General features: G+C 37.0%; 3 protein-coding genes and 1 pseudogene across 5 annotated transcripts; 2 read left to right on the top strand and 2 right to left on the bottom strand.

Annotated features, from left to right (window-relative positions):
• Positions 1 to 1,341: 1,341 nt before the first annotated feature.
• LOC140759579 (large ribosomal subunit protein eL42) lies at positions 1,342 to 4,090 on the bottom strand. Its single transcript, XM_073096179.1, has 4 exons — positions 3,994 to 4,090; positions 2,032 to 2,211; positions 1,700 to 1,774; positions 1,342 to 1,609 (listed from the first exon to the last, which is right to left on the bottom strand). The coding sequence occupies exons 1-4, from the start codon at positions 3,994 to 3,996 to the stop codon at positions 1,550 to 1,552; spliced, it is 318 nt and encodes a 105-aa protein (XP_072952280.1). The 5' UTR covers positions 3,997 to 4,090; the 3' UTR covers positions 1,342 to 1,549.
• A 2,113-nt stretch (positions 4,091 to 6,203) lies between these two features.
• Positions 6,204 to 10,375, bottom strand: LOC140759390 (uncharacterized). 2 transcript variants are annotated; one of them, XM_073095939.1, is made up of 2 exons: positions 8,016 to 10,375; positions 6,204 to 6,607 (listed from the first exon to the last, which is right to left on the bottom strand). In XM_073095939.1, the coding sequence occupies exon 1, from the start codon at positions 10,292 to 10,294 to the stop codon at positions 8,039 to 8,041; it is 2,256 nt and encodes a 751-aa protein (XP_072952040.1). In that variant the 5' UTR covers positions 10,295 to 10,375; the 3' UTR covers positions 6,204 to 6,607; positions 8,016 to 8,038. The 2 variants fall into 2 exon arrangements, with proteins under 2 accessions (XP_072952040.1, XP_072952041.1); XM_073095940.1 differs by having other exon boundaries at positions 6,204 to 6,528.
• A 418-nt stretch (positions 10,376 to 10,793) lies between these two features.
• LOC140759036 (F-box protein At5g07610-like) lies at positions 10,794 to 12,568 on the top strand. 2 transcript variants are annotated; one of them, XM_073095488.1, is made up of 2 exons: positions 10,794 to 10,938; positions 11,071 to 12,568. In XM_073095488.1, exon 2 carries the CDS (start codon positions 11,138 to 11,140, stop codon positions 12,305 to 12,307), a length of 1,170 nt encoding a protein of 389 aa, XP_072951589.1. In that variant the 5' UTR covers positions 10,794 to 10,938; positions 11,071 to 11,137; the 3' UTR covers positions 12,308 to 12,568. The 2 variants fall into 2 exon arrangements, with proteins under 2 accessions (XP_072951589.1, XP_072951590.1); XM_073095489.1 differs by having other exon boundaries at positions 10,795 to 10,999.
• On the top strand, positions 12,483 to 16,518 carry LOC140759205 (putative disease resistance protein RGA3; annotated as a pseudogene).
• The last annotated feature ends 666 nt before the right edge of the window (positions 16,519 to 17,184 follow it).

Below are 17,184 nucleotides of genomic sequence, written 5' to 3'. Positions count from 1 at the left end.
GGTCCATGTTCAGTGAAGGGCAGGATCTCCCACTGTAAATTAAGCCAAGTAGAGAACTGAATTCAAAAGTCTTAAGCTAGGAATAAGATACACTGATGCTCTGGGTGAAATTTCTACTTCATTAGGGGAATATATTAACTAGACATCTTGGAAATATGCTGGAATATCTTTCAGAGATATGAATACTCTCTATGTCCTATTTGGGTTAATTAACCATTGCCTATCTTCACATATACCCTCTTATTAATTTTCTGATACATTTTTATGCAGGTATCAAACAAATGGTCAAGGGGATCAATGTGCCACAAAAAATGATAAGATCTATATAAAAATGAATAATAGTTCAGAAGCTTAGGTTTAATTACCCCTAAGATTTTCTTTTAGTAATTATATTTTCTTTATTTTGAAGTAAGTTTTATCAATGAGATAGATACTCAGCAACTGTACAGTAAAATAGTAAAATATCTTAGCCTGATCTAATAAATCTGCAAGTAGCTCAGTTGCAAGAAATTCCTGCAGCAAGGATTATGAACCATATCATGTTAGGCAAATATATATATATATATATATATATATATATTCTTCACAAGCTTAATCTCTTTTCAACAATTTATCTACTGGATACCGTGTAAAAACCCTAGGTCAAAAGTCACCAGCCATAAAGTATCCAAAATAGCATCAAATAAAACACTGGTTATGCATTTATTGTGATTAAATCCTCTCTTTTCACAATTTCTAACTGGGCCCCAGTAGCATCAATTAAATTACTTAAGATAACCTACTCAGGGTATTTTATGAAAGTTTCCTGACATACAGGGGATGCTAAGGATTGGGTTCTAGTATACAGAAATCAAACAAAAAATAGTGACCAAATCTTCTCTTTTTCTTCAGAAAAGCACAAGTAGAACCATAAGAAGGGCTTTAACCTAACATGGGTTTAAAGGATGACACAAGTGAAATAGATATTGATCAAGAATCAATCTGAAAAATTCAACCATATAAGCCCAATTTAGAAGAAAAAAATTATAGAACACTCAAGAGTGAATTCTACATTATAAAATAGCATGTTGTACAAAGAGGTACTTCTCATTTGTTGAAGATCATATAAACAGATTTCAAAAAGCATCCCCAAGAGATAGCTGCATTTAGTAAAATATTGATAGTCTTCATCAAAAGATAAAAAAAGGAGCTGTACAGCAGCTAAATACTATCTCAACCACATAAAGTTTCTCAACTAAAAACAAAAGTTGAGTTAGATAAAATCAAGCAATATCATTGACGCCTTCAATTAGTTGCCAGTTAATGCTGTCCTGATGATCAATGACTAAGATGGAGCAGGACTTACCAGGAATTAAGCACAGTACTAAACAAGCATCAAGTCGATAACAAAGTTTTAGCTACAAAATTGAGAACAGGTGCCACGCTCAGTACATGATGTGAAAATGTCAACCCAGGATAACGAACTAAAAACTTAAAGGGAACTTTCTCTAATACTTGTAACAAGTCCTGAGAAAAAGCAAAGCAATACAAGCAATAAAATGGAAGCAAATTAGAAAAGTGATGTTCCCTTCCCTTTCTTGTCTCCACCAATCTCAAAATGCTTGCATCTCTGTGAAAAGAAAAAAGATCCAAAATGAATAAATTCTCAGGAATGTAGTTGAATACTAGAAAGTAATATATAACATATAAAGATCGTAACCTTAATTGGGTGCTGTGAAAAATGTTTGCAACTCTGGCATTGAAGCTTCAACACGATTTTCTTGGTGGTTTTTGCCTGCAAAATTGAAAATTGTTATGCTACACAAGTATAATAATAATGGCCAAATAAGAAATGAAACCAAATGTTAGTCCTAACATCAAACTTAACCATATTTCACACTAGGAACTAAATTCTTCTTTGTAATGCAAACAAGAATCAAGTAGAACTGCATTCCAGATAGGTTGCATCAACTATTAGTTTCCTAAAAGATAATGAAACATAAAATGTAGTGAACACTCATTCATAAAGCATAAGAGAACAGGAAATATTACCTTCTTATGAAAAACTGGCTTTGTCTGTCCACCATATCCAGACTGCTTTCGGTCATAACGACGTTTTCCTTGAGCAGAAAGACTATCTTTACCTTTCTTATATTGAGTAACCTTGTGGACGGTGTGCTTCCTGCATTCTTTATTCTTGCAGTAAGTCTTCTTTGTCTTTGGAACATTCACCTACAAAACAAATCAGGGGACACCATCAGTAAAAGTACATTAGTCAATAGAAAAAACTTAAATAACAGCTAATGGTTAATTGCACACTGATCAATATTTTTCACCTACAAGACATGCTTACCCAATACAAAATATAAGGTCAAAACCTATTCAATATAATTTTACTAAGCCCTAGCTCTTCTATTCCTGCTCCTTTCTTCCCGCTAGAATGTTGTTTGGCTATACTGTAACCAGCTATAACCAAAGAAATATTTGGCCAAAGGATTTACCATACATTCCTGAATTTATGATTGTCAAGTTAATATTGCAATGAAGCATTATGCACTAACAAACAATTTTTGTATATTATCTCAAAACAATAATTATTTACTACTTCAGAAATACTAAGACATATAAATGTACTCAAAACCATTACAAATCAATTGACTGTAACTCTTCATAGCATAAAAACAGTTTCCCAATTTGATTTTGTAAATCATCAAATAACTATTAGGAATAAGTCAATAACTTCCTACCTCTTTGTAAGCTAGACATGACAGCATTGCCACCAATACTTTTACTTGTACAAAGTTCCTTCTATGGTTCCACATGAGAAACCAGTACGAATATAACCTACATGTCCAATCGAACTATGAGCTAGAGGTCTTTTGACTTTCGTTTGGGCCATTGTCAACTGCTTGATAGAACCTCTTGTCCTAGCCGTATTGTGCTCGAGGTCACCGGTTAGGATTCAACGTGTTCAAAGGGGGATTGGACATAAGAGCATGCAATTGACAACCTACACCCAAATTAGGACCAGCCACTGTTACCTGTACCCTAGAGCTAAGATGTCTAAATATGAGTCCAAGACTCTGATAAATATCTTGTTCATATAGGAGGCCAGCTATTGCTAATCCAACAACTGATCAAACAAGTACTCTTAGTTGCCGTGTGCACTTTATCCTAATAACCAATTCAATATCAAAATATAGTGATACACTAGTCTACAAAGTGTGTTTAATTAACATACCATATTGAGACCATTTCAGTACTCTACTTTATAGTTTATAAGTTGGATTTCATCGTTAATCTCATTATGATGATATTATCAAATACTATCACGATGGTAAGCATGGAGCGAGCCATTTCTAGGCAGAGGAAAACCAATAAAAAAGACATAACTCTTTAAGAAAAGATTGAAAGCAGATAAAAGGTTATAACATAACCAGATTTTGTACCTGAATAAGTTTAATTCTAATGCCAAATGTCTCATGACCAAACAATGCATGTAATTAACATAAATGATAACTCCTAGTAAAGTCGGCATGTCTCTTCACAGCAAAACCGATAATTTAAAAAATAAAACAGTACATCTTACTCGTCTCTTCCTGGTCCTAAGCTACAGTACAATCTCATTCAGCTTGAAAACAAAGAAATTAATAGATAACACAAGAAGCTTGTATCAACATAGATAACACTTGAGCAAAACAAACAAAGGCAGAACAAGTCTCAGATGTTTCTCAAAAATATACTAAATTGCATTCAAAATAGTTAGAAGAGTCACGCTCGCATCAGATCCAAGCTCTAATAGACCAAACGTGAAAATATGAAATACATTATCAATATCTCAGATCCCTTATAAGCATCCAATAACCTCGGAAACTTAATTTTGCCATCAGATCCAAACTCTAGCAGACGACAACTCCTTTAACAGTATCCAATCGCAAGAAACAATAAATCGAGTTCTAACTTCTCCCATTTCCAATCGGCAAGGTGAGACCAAGGATCGAAGGGAAAAATTACCATGATTTCAAGTCCGGCTAGGGTTTCCAAGGCCTACGATTTCTCCTTTCTCTGAGCAAGCCGCCGAAAACCCTAATCCGAGTGGGTCGAAGTATTCTGGCTTTTATTAGCTAGGGTTCAAATAGGTCGTGTATTCCCGATTTTACCCTTACCCATTAAGAAAATGACACTAACGAATACACATCGACCCCTTTAAATTGAATACGAGATAATTACATTACATCGAGACTCTAATTTCGAGATAAATTATTCAATAATAACTATTAATCCTTTTCTTATAATTAATATTAAATAATACTAAATAAAATTAATCGAAAGTATCGATTATATGAACTGAAAGTATCGATCATATAAACCAGAAGTACCGATCACTTTTCTAAATTATAAGAGTAAATTAGTCATATTTTATTTCTTTCTTATAGTTGACACTTCTATTATTATTAGTAAAGAAACAAAGGATAAGTAATAAGAAAATAATTAAATTCTAATTTTGTTTATCAGTTAATCTAGTCATATATATAAAATGTTTTATATACCTTTAATTTATAAATAGATAAAAATTATTTTTATAACTAATTGGTTAGTGTCGAATCATCTTAATAATAGGAGTTTCAATTACGACCAATTTATTATTATTTTTATTTTTTATAAAAAAAATAAATAGTTAAGTGACTAATTTATAGTTATAATTTAGAAAAATGATCGATACTTCCCGTTCATATGATCGATACTTCCGGTTAATTTTATTTAGTATTATTTTATCTCAACTGTTGGATTAGGAGAGAGAACTTAACAGTTCTTACAGCGTTTCTTCTATACAGTAGAGTTAATTCTTTATTAATCAATTTGATGAAGATCTAACGGTTAAGATCTTTAAGGGTATAATAGGAATGAAAAATATTACCGGTTCAGTAGATAATTTCTTTTTTAGATATATAATCTTGTACATAATTTTTTGACAATTATATTATCTTAATATTTTATCAAGTAAAAGACATGTATATTATTAACTGCGAGTAATGTATATATATATCAAAATAAGGGTATTGATGTTTTTTATAATTAACTTGATGAAAATTTAATTATAGTCCTTGTTGTTGAAAGAGATTAAGCCCCCTCGAATGGCGTGAGCCGCATGCGGGGAGACCCGCACGTATGGTTTTCAGGGGGATCCGCCCGAAAGACCGGTCGGCGCTCACCCGACTAGAGGGACTGAGAAATTAATAGAGTACGAAACTTATCTTCAAGCTTTACCTTATTCTGACAGAGGGCGATCGCGGAGTCGCGGAGTCATATATCTCCATTAGTTTAAGATTAACCAAATTTAAATTATTTAATATTAAATAATATCTCATATAATTAAGACATAATTATATTTAAGAGAGAAATCTTAACAAAAGAAAAAAAGGGTATACTTCTTCTTCACCGTAAACTTAATTATTTATTTGATGAAGATCTAATGATTAAGATCTTCGAAGGGTATAATAAGAAAATTGGGAAGTTAAACACAAGTAATTAAATCTTCTTAACTAATATACTCTTTTTTTTACATAATGGTTTTGGAATCGGTACCGAGTATAAAAATGGGCTATTATAGCTGTTGGATTAAGATTATAATTTTGTAAGGTGCATCGAAGCATTTGCCTAGTTATTATTGAATCATTTGCTAAAAAACCATTGCTAATTTTTCATAGACGCCCTCAATTTCTTTTTAATGACATTTGACCCTCTCAATTATATATAAAACCCCCCAATGTTCATTACGTTTTTATCTTATTTGAAGAAAATAAAGAGAGAAAAAGTTAAAGATATGATGATTGTTGTAGGCTATCAATTCCCACTTTTATGTTACATTTATAATAAATTAAAAAGAGCATCTCTTTATTTATTTTTTTCTCAATGAATATTCTTCGTATATTCAATATATTTGAGTAAAATATGAAGACATGCTGAGAGAGAATATTTATTCCTTCTTGACTTTTTGTGAACTTTTTTTGGCATATTAATAGGTTTATTTTTCAAACTTATTAGACAAATTAGACAAATAGACGAACTTCCAAGCTATTTAGAGAAATAGGTTAAACCGCTTTTATGAAAGTAAATCACTTAAATTACTCATATATAAAGCCTAAAATCTAAAAAAGTACTTACTTAAAACTGCTGCAATGAAGAAGAGAGAGAGCGGAAGAAACGAAAAGAGAAAAAAAAAAAAAAAAAAACTCTGCCGCCAGAGAGAAGAAAGAAACTGCATAAGAGAAGATAGAGAGAAATAAACTTAAAAAAAAATCACATAGTCGAGGTCATCAGAGTTGAATCTGCATCGGTGGAGTTTGTCAGAGCTGGATTTCTGCATCTTAAAAACAATAGCTATGGTAGAAGAAGAATGAGAGAGAAATACTAAAAGAGCGAGAATGAGAAATAGAGAAAGAGAGAGAAATGGTGAAAGAGGATCGGCAAACCCAGCTAATCCTTCGAACCATGCTTTGGACAATTCAGAGGGAAAGTAGCCCAATAGCAACTGAAATGGATTTGAATCTGAAATAAAGAAGAGTTATTTTGCAAATGATTCCCTTTCATATTTCTTGTCTCTAACAGCCATAAAATGCTTGCATCTCTGCAAAACAGAATTCCAATATGACTAATTACTAGAAAAATAAGAAGACATAATGTTAGAAAGTCAATAAATAGCATACAATCTTAGACACAAAAATCAGATGCTGCGGGTAGTGTTTGGAGATCTGACATTTCAGCTTCAACACGATCTTATTGTCTGTTCTGCCAACAAACTGAAATCTGTGCTACTTCTTCACTAGTATAATTTTCTAGGTTTCACTTGAAAGTCCCAAACAAGTAATGAAAGATCTGTACATTCTAAGACCAAACTTAACCATATCTCACATTAAGATCTACTTTGATAATTATATGGGAGTTGCCTTTGTGAGGCCACTGAAAACCAATTTGAAGCATATCTAAAAAGATATTGCGCCCATTATCATGATAATTGAAGGTAGAACTCACTGAAATTGCACTTATATAACATATAGAATAGACAGTGAAATAAGTCAGTAACATATAGAAAATAGGCTATTCCTGTCCTTTGTAACCATAGTTCTTTTGATCACAGAATATTGCAAGACGAAAGCGGTTAAGTTAAAATACAAATTTGTTTATGAATAAAATGCAGGCACACAACTATCTACTCTATTAAACTGAAATTTAATGTAGGAAATAGATGAGGACTCATTGGTGAGTCGAGAGGTGGTCTCCAATTGCTCCAGCAATGCTTTGACAGCCGGATCTGAGGATTCAAGTATTGGTGAAGTAAGGATGAAGAAGAAGATGATGGCAGTGTGAGGAGAAGAGCGTGTCACTAGGGTTTAGGATTTTTATAGAAGTTCAGGGTTGTTCTTTGTTAGTGAAGATCCGACAACCATGGCCGCAAAACTCGCAGCAGGTTATCAATAAAAGAGGCCATATACACTGAAAAGCAGGTCAGCCAACTGGAGAAGTAATCTACTTGTATATCTAGAGCAATATCAGGTACTTTCTGTACAAATGGGCCTGCTCAAGATGCACTTGCTAAAGAAAGTTCTCATAAATACTGTAAAAATTCAACATCTGGAACTGTAGGAGTTCCCACATTCCATTTTCACTCGAAATCATACTCATATTTTGAGTATGATCCTGAGTATAAACAATTATAAAGTATAAACAACTAGAAAGCAATGATAGCATAATGGGAACCCAAAATAGATCATTAAAAAAATCAACCTACTCTCCATGAAATTTCTGATGAGATATACTAATTCAAATTGACAACCTAATGTGTAATGGCAAAGAAAGAGACTCCTAGAACAACAAATTTCAAGACCTTGACAGCCAAAAATCTTCCTCCTACATTCAGATGCTTTTCCTAATACTGTGTGCAGATTGCACCATCACCGTGCGGTGCTGCCACATATAATTCTCAACAGATAAAGCATTTCAATATACGGAGATGAACTTCCATAATTGTCAGTTACCTTTTCTTCCTTTTTTTGCAGCCTCACTTGTAACTCCTTTCAGGCCTTCTACTATTTAGGAAACGGCCAAAGGTAGTCAGTGCATCATGAAATTTTCGGATCTTAAGGAAACCCTTTACCATGGAAACTTCACTTTCTGTGAATACAGCTCTCTCCATGACTATTTCAACTAGGTTGTTGAGAGTATCTTCCATGGCTAAAGATAAGAGACCTTCAGATAGCATCGAAAAGGATGAAAACTCTGGCACGAATCCCTTCTCTGTCATCTCCACCAAAAAGTCAATAGCTTCTTTAATAGGTCCTCCTCCACGACAGAGGCCACGGAAGACAATCTTATGTGAGATAGCATCTGGAGGCTCGCCATTCTCTATCATCTCCCTAAAGAGCCTCACGGCTTGTTTGGTCTTTCTCTGTTTAAAAAGTGCTTGTATCACAGGGTTGTAAGCCTTTGGAGTTGGGACCATCCCTTTCATCTGTATGGTTCTAAGGAGCTTACATGCAACCTGAGTCCTGCCTGCCTTGCACAGACCACTCAGAAGAGTTCCATATGTAACAATATCAGGTTCACAGCCATTTGATGTCATACTTTGAACTACATCAGCTGACTTTTTAATATTTCCTTGCTTGCAATAATGTGTGAGCATGGAATTATATGTGAGCTTATCAGGTTTCAATCCTTCCGCGACCATCTGATCCATAAGTTCCATAGCTTCATCAACCCTGTCATTCTTGCACAGGCCATCAATAAGGGTATTATAGGTGACCAAGTTTCTTGAAATACCTTGAAATTCCATCTGGTCAAAGACCTCTTCTGCTTCTTCAATTCTCATGTTCTTACATAGCCCATCAATGAGAGTATTATAGGTCACAACACTTCGAGCACAGCCATTCAATTCCATTTCCTTCAGCAAGCTCAAAGCTTTTTGTAACTTCCCATGGAAACAAAGGTGATTGATTAATATATTGTACGTGATTTCATCAGGCGAGCATCCATTATCCTTCATCTTCTCAAACATTTGCAAAGCAATCGCATGGTCTCCTGCCCTGCAGAGACCACTAATTAGGGAATTGAAAGTATATACATCAGGTAAAAGACCTTTAAGGGTGAGTCCATGGGCAAGTTCCATTGCCTCTTCAAGCCGATTCTCCGTGCACATTGTACTAATCAATGTATTATAAGTGACCATATTTGGCAAGCAATCTCTACGTATCATCTGATTCAACACTCCCCTAGCCTCTTCAATTTCTCCACTTTTACACAAAGCAGCAATCAGAGTATTATAAGTGACGACATCAGGATCATGGCCTTCCTGAAGCATGACATCCAAGATCTCAAGAGCATGCCCGATATGCCCAGCTTGGCACAGCCCATTGACCAGAGTGTTAAAAGTGAACTTATCAGGATTGAATCCCTTAACACATTCTTCTTGTATAAATCCAAGGGCTTCTTCAACTCTACCCTGCTTGCAGTACCCATGAATCAAGACATTCACTGTCACATTGGTTGGAGAGCATCCCATCTCCCGCATCCTTGCCTTAACTCGCAGAGCACCATCCATATTTCCCTGCTCAATATATCCCTGCATCAGGGTAGTAAATGTTATCTCATCAGGCACCAAATTGTAGCTACCCATCTCCTCTATCATCAAAGCTGCAGTCCTAATCTGATGAGATTTGCACAAAGCCTTGATCAATATATTAAAAGTAAAAACATCTGGTGCAATCCCTCTACTGCCCATTTCTGCATACACAGACTCAATTAGCTTTATCTTGCTTCCTTCCACAAGAACATTAAGCAGAAAATTGTAAACATCTGTGTTTGCTTCAACTCCAAATTCTTGCATTTGATTAAGAACTACATCCACAGCTTCATCAAAAAGTTGGAATCTTGAGTAGCTCTCAACTAAGATGAGAAAAGCACCCACTTCAATGTTGCAGCCTGAGAGCTGCATCTCTTGCATGAGACCCTTCATTTGCTCAAAAGCTCCGGAATTCCCGAGCTGGCGGAGAACTTCTTCGTAGATAGCATAATTGGGTGTGAAGTCTTTCTTCTCCAACGCCCAGTCAAGTAAGCGGAGAGACGATTCCACATCTTTCTGGCTGCGGAGAAGGGAAAGGAGGTCCTTTTGAGGTGGAATTGCTGTGGAGAGCTCTCGGTGAGATGGTAGAGATGCAAATGGAACATGGGTCGATGGCTTCCGTGGTAGAGAACGAGATGGCGAGGTTGCTTTAGGAGCAAAAACACAAGGATGGCATTTTAGAGCAGAGGAGAAAGCCATTGGGGCAATACTTCGAACAGGTAAAGGTCATAAATTGCTCCAAGGGAAACTTTCCTACCTTTTCTAAGGCCAGCAGTGTTCCATCCCGTAAGCGGATAACATGGAACACTACCGCTTATCTATTATACCCTTCTAATACATCCTTTGCACATAGAACCCTATAAGATAACTAATAAATAAGCTAAGTAATACAAAAGAAAGTTCTTGGGATATAGTTAGTCTGAACTATGGGGTGTTACTTGTAAAATGTATTTAAACCTTTGGAGCAAATTACAAATAACACTATATATTAAAAACACCTCTCAATTTTCATTATTTACATATAGATCCTCATATTTGGTAAAAAGAAACCTACCGAAAATCTGAACTATGGGGTGTGACTTATTTTTTTCAGCAAATAAAGGGTTCTATTTGTAAAAAGTAAAACGAGAGAGATTTATTATTAATATAGTCAAAAGTAAGGGTGTTATTTGTAATTGTCTTTCAGTCATGGATTAGAATTCCTAATAAAATACCAAAACGAAAGCAATCCATCGTCCTCTTCCCACTTTCTTTTCCTCCAAACTTGGTCGCTATCAATTTGCAATTTTGCATCTGCTGCTCTGCACCATTTCTTGCCCTGGCCATTGATTTGCACTGCAAAGGTCAACAAATTCGATTCTTGGGTTGAATTCAAAACTTCTTGGAGCAGTATATTCTTCATGGGTAGTACCAATAGACTAATTTAATCTTTGTTGTTGTTGTTATTTGTTGAGTTTGTTTTCACTGTAATGCAGAAGTGGAGTGGGGGAAAGGCGGGTGTGTTTTTTGCTAGAATGTCATGCCCTTAAGGTGTTTGACGATATGTCTGACAGACGGAAGATGAAGTGTGCAACAGCAAGACCCCATCTCAACGATGACATCATGTTCAGAATCCTCTCCTGTCTCCCTGCCAAGTCCCTGTTAAGGTTCAAGACGGTGTGCCAATCTTGGGATAAGCTGATCGCAGACCCATTCTTCGCTCGTCGGCACTCTTGTCTCCCTGCGTCCTTTTCAGGCGTCTTCATCAGGTGGTTTCTTAATCCAGGGCCAGAGAGTCTCAAGCCATTACTTGGCAATGCTGCGGGAATCTCTACTACCACCTCACGGCTCTTTTCGCGAGGGTTCTCGGTTGTTGCCTCCTCTAATGGACTTGTATGTCTCTACCGCCATTCAGATGAAGCTTTGCTTGTGGGCAATCCGGCAACCTCGCAGTGGTCTGTTTTACCTAAACATGATGTTTCTCGGAGGTCTTATGACTTCTCTCATGGTTATGTTCTCATGTTTGAGCCAGCCAAGTCTCTCCATTACAAGCTGATCTACATCATGGTTAGAATTAAGGATGAAATCCCCCATGATAATGATGGTCATGTTGATGATGGTGATGATAATGATGGCATTCGATTCTATATTTTCTCCTCGGAGATGTCCTCATGGAGAGCATCCTCGGGATTTGCCCTTGCATGGGGAGACGCTTGTTTGTTCTACTCAGATCGCTATCAGTTTCTAAATATTGGAGGTGGAGCAATTTGCTGGTACGATCTTGAATACGAGCTTGTGTTTGGCTATGAGGTTGATACCGACAAGTTGTGGAGCACGAAAGTGCCACCAGACAAGGGAGGAGACTTCTATGGTAATATGGTGGGATCAGGAGGTTCTGTTTACTTCATCATAGACAAAGAGTGCAAAATGTCATGCTGGAGATTGGAAGGGAAGAACTGGGTCTTGGAAAGAGAAGCATCCAAGGATTATCCAAAGAATTGCTATCCAATACTTGCTTATGATTCAACACAAGACCTGGTGATCCTCCAGGATGAGGATTCCCCTGGTGACTTGCTTGCATACCATTTTCCAAGCACGACTTGTAGAGTTGCTTGTCCGACTCTTCGTGATGCTCCTGTCTGTGGTGTCTTTCCATACACTATAACCTTGGCCCCGTTTCATGCTGGAGAAACAGATACGCAAAACGTTATACAAACATTTCTTAGTGATTGATGGCCTTATGTTCTTTTTGCTAAATCACTTTGGCTTTCTTACTCGAAATCAAAACATAAGTTTGGTCCAATGTATCATCTTATGAAAGATAGCTGATTGTTTAGTTACTTTTGGATACCTCTTCTGTTAGTAAAAGACTACGAATTACTGTACTGAATGTCTATCTGTATTCCTTATGCAAATACATGACTCAGAACTTTACTACTATACTGATGTTGCAACTGAACCTTTTCTATATTACAAGCTAGATGCATTGCTTTTGCCTCTTCTTCCTAGTGAATTATGAAGCTTATATATAACTTGGGTATTTGTTCTGACCTTGTTGCCATTGAATTTAAGCTTTCATGGACAATAAAAAATTTCTCCCTTGCTGCTCTGTCATGAGTTATGACTGTCCTTTGCCCTTGTTACTCTGAATTCAAGTGAATAAGAAATTTCTCTCTTGCTGCTCTATTATGAATTTTTCATGCTCCTGTTTCTAAGTGAATATGTAGAACAGGGAAGGTTTTCTAAAATATAGGTGGTATTTATTTTTTGCATGGTGGATGCTTCCAAAACCCCATAATCAAAAGGTATATCATCACATGTAAATGCCTCAAAATTATTTTCTTTGTACATCAAGGCGAGTATTGCTCGAGCTCGGCTCTATATTTGGCTCTATATTTGAAACAAGTCAAGTTTGATCAAGTTCAAAATTAATTTTTAGTCGAGCTTGGACACATACCGATCTATATTTATTAATATATATTATAAATAAAAAAACAAGTTAAATTTGGTTACATATTTAATTTTAAATTGTACTCAAAATAATTCAAGCCTGATATTTTAGGTTAGGCTCGAAAACTAATTTCAATCTTTAAAACAAAATTTGTTTCGATATAGCTAAATTTGATTACACCCTTATGTATCCCTCTAATAATTTCTTATCTACCTTTTTACTCCTCAACAACTACAACTTACAGACGAATTCTTCTAAGAAGAATGTAGTAGAAAAACTCAAGAGAAGAAGATTATTATCTTCATATTTAACATAATATAAAATGGATAAAAATTTTAAACCATTTTACTTCACTTGCTTGCCGCCACATAAGATAAATTATATATATATAATAGTTTACATGTATACTATATAACTCTTTGATTTCTTACGTCTAAAACACTTAAAAGTTTATTATAATTTAAAGACAATAGAGAAAGATTAAGATTATATCAAAACCAAAGCATTAATATTAAATTATTTTTAAATTCTAGGCTAGGGAATTAATCTAATTAATTAACTATTTAAATAGACTAACTTAATATTCCAAACAATTCTACTGGTAAAAAGAGTCCCGTTTTAGATTAAAGTTGACGAATTATACCAACTCTCGTCTCCGACTAAGAAACGTACCGAAAAAGGAAAAGTATATATCGTCGTCTCTTCCCTCCTCCCTCGTTTCCCGTTTGCTCTCTTCGGCAAAGCCATGGACGGTGCAACGGAGCTCATCCGCAAGGTGGTCGCCATGGCGCGCTCTCTTCTCCGCAACAACCACTACACTCATCGTCCCAAGGGACTCGACTTCCTGGACGAGTTGGAGCTCTTGCTCCCTCGGATCACGGCGGCCGCCGACGAGCTGGAGGCGATCTCGATCCGAGAGCTCAAAGAACCGGGGTCGGAGTCTTGTTACGTCATTGCCATGAGGAGATTGCTGCGGCAACTAGAGGCGCTGCTTATGATGCTGAGGACGTTCTTGAAGACTTGGAGCTAGAAAACGGCAAGTTCGGCTGTTACTTGCTCTGCTCGTCCGATGGCGATCATGATCTGAGAACCTTCGAGGCCGTCCGGGGTTTGCTCCTCTTCGACGACCGCATCAAACGACCGCATCAAACGACGTCGTCATGGGATTCTAGACATACCATCTCCTTCGTATTTGAGCATATGATGTTTGGTCGGCAGAAAGAATTGGATATGATCTTACGCTATATACGCAGTGGGACGGATCTCGGTGTTATCGCCATTGCCGGGATGGGTGGTGTTGGTAAGACAGACCGTTGCGCAGTTGGTCTACAACGATTCGCATTGCAGGGGTGGATCCACGTCCCGAGAGACTCCGACGCCGGCAGTATAATGGAAGAGATGGTCACGTCTTTTGAGCGCAGATTCGACGGCGTGACGGATTACGCCACCGTGCGGCGGCGCCTCGCCGCGCATCTAGCCAAGAAGAGGTTCCTTCTTGTTCTCGACGATGTTTGGGATGAAGTGCTAATTTCTACATGGAGTGATCTACTCCCGTGTTAGCTCAAGGAGCACCCGGAAGCATAATCCTAGTCACAACTCAAAGCAAGAAGGTTGCGAGAACGACGGCGACGACGACTCCGGTAGTCCTCGGTGTCTTGCCATGGGATGATCTCTGGTCGCTGTTTAAGTACTACGCGTTTTACGGGTCGGAAATCAGCATCAGGGAAGAGAAATTACTACCCAGAGGTGAGAAAATAGCCAAGAATCTATTCGGATTACCTTTAGCTGCAAAGGTGTTTGGGATAATTTTGGCTCGAATTTTCGACGAAAATTTGTGGAAGAAGTACACAGAGTCTGATATCTGCAAATTGAAAGAAGGTTCATACAGCATCTTGTCTCCTTTGAGATTTGTTTGTCATTGTTTCCTAAAGGTTACAGATTTGAAAAGGATAAATTAGTTCAGATGTGGATAGCCCAAGGCTTTGTTCAATCGAAAGATAGCACTCACCTAGTGATCAGTTTGGAGGACATTGGAAGGCAATGGTTTGATGAACTAGAGGAGAAGTTCTTCTTGCAGCCATCCTCTGATGGCGGCATGTACACAATGCATGATCTGATGAGAGAATTGGCATTTTCTGTTTCGTCAGATGAGTTCTCTAACTTCGGTAGCGAGGATATACAAGTTCTGCAGATTGTTCGACACTTAGCTCTTCAGAATACTATGGAGAATGTGATTGGCAACATATACGATTGCAGGGATCTCTGCACTCTGATTCTCTTCGGTCATTATGATCATAAACTTGATGGATTTCTAAAGAAATCGACTAGCCTGCGTGTGCTGGATTTATCGGGTATCGACATGGGAATAACGAAAGAACTTCCTCAGTTGATCAGTCTTTTGAAGCATCTCTGCTTCTTGGATCTCTCCTTTACTAAAATTCGACAATTACCAGAGTCGGTTTGTAGCTTGTATCGTTTACAAGTTCTCGGTCTGCAAGGGTGTGAGTTCAAGAAGTTGCCCAAGGGTATAACCAAGTTGATCAACCTGCGACATTTGTACGCGGACGGCACAACTATCTCTCTGATATCCAGAATAGGGCGACTAACTAACATCCAAGAAATCGAAGAATTCCGTGTTAGAAATAAGGAGGGACACAGGATAAGAGAGTTGAAGGATTTGAATGATCTCAGAAAACTTTGTATCATGAATCTTCAAAAGGTGGTGAGCAAAAAAGAGGCAACTGAAGCTAAACTAACAAATAAAGAACACCTTGATACCTTGGCATTGAGATGGAATTCAAAAACCAAATCTGCATCTGGAAAGAACACGGAAGTAATTGAAGGTCTGCAACCAAACATGAGTCTAAAAGAGTTGATGGTTGATGGATATCAGGGAACTGCCTTGCCATCTTGGTTAGTACAAAATCTCACCAATCTACAGTCTCTTCATCTCAGAAATTGCCTCACGCTGGCAACTCTTCCACCTATTGGGAAGCTCTCTGCTCTTAAATCTTTATCTGTGGAAGGTCTAAATTCCATAGAGCTTATAGGTGATCAACTACTTGAGGTGCAGAACTTGCAGTGTCTCACTCATCTCTGCACTGATAGCAGTCTCCTTGTCAACAACCTCTTTCTCATGCTAGGAAAACTTCCCTCGCTGCAGAGTTTGAAGGTTTGTAAGTGCTCTGATCTTGTCGAATTCTCAGCGCAGCATGAGGTATGGTTCGAGCAACTCACATCACTGGAAGAGCTTGAGTTCTCTGACTGTTGCAATCTCAGAAGCCTTCCTTCAACCTTGCCAAGCCTTTCCTCTATGAAGAAGTTCACTCTGAGTAATTGCCCTCGTATTGATTCACTACCGGAGTACGGTTTGCCATCAATGCTCGAAGAACTGCATCTGTTCAGATGTTCTGACATGCTGGTTCAACGTTGTCGTCCAGAGGAGGGAATTTATTGGCCAAATATTTGTCACATTCCCTACATCAGGATGTAGCATTCTAGGGTATGGCATACTCATTATAGCACATTATAAATGTGTTTTTCAACTCAGTAGACATTTCTTGCTCCTCCTATTGTTTTCCAATTATTTCATTAGCTTTCAAATTGAATGATTGATTATTATTCCATGCCTTTTGGCATGCTGCAGTAGGTGTTATTTGGAGTGCTAAATTATCTTAGCTTGTTGAGAGTACAAGATGTAATTGGTTGTCTACATTTGATAGTTGATTGCCTTGCATGTATAAAAGTGTAATTGTTTTAATTAAGCAATATGAGGACCTTATTGGGTATTCCTCTAATAGCTAGTTTAGAACATCTAAAAAAATTGCATTATTCCCATAATCCAAGGAACTCGTCAATAGAACTCTAATATCAAATATAGTCAGTAAAAGTTTGCTCCTCATTTTGGTGCATCTGCTACTCCAATTTGATCATTTATACTGACATATACCAAATTAATTCCATATTAAGATATTTTTCTGCAATTAAGATCTAGAAATTGCGTTACACGCATTACGAATTTAAGAGAAACAGTTCTCTGTTTCATACTTTTTGCAGCATATCACTTTCAGAGATCAAGATACTATATTCAGAGAGAATTTTGCAGAAAAGATTATGTGCAGCTCATTACACTCTAATTCACCTTTGTGATTACACTAGA

The sequence above is a fragment of the Typha angustifolia genome, chromosome 4 (assembly GCF_048772165.1).
Source record: "Typha angustifolia cultivar Huaian chromosome 4, ASM4877216v1, whole genome shotgun sequence".
Lineage (NCBI taxonomy): Eukaryota > Viridiplantae > Streptophyta > Magnoliopsida > Poales > Typhaceae > Typha > Typha angustifolia.
Note: the sequence above shows the minus strand (reverse complement) of the source record. Positions and strands in the feature narration are given on the sequence as shown.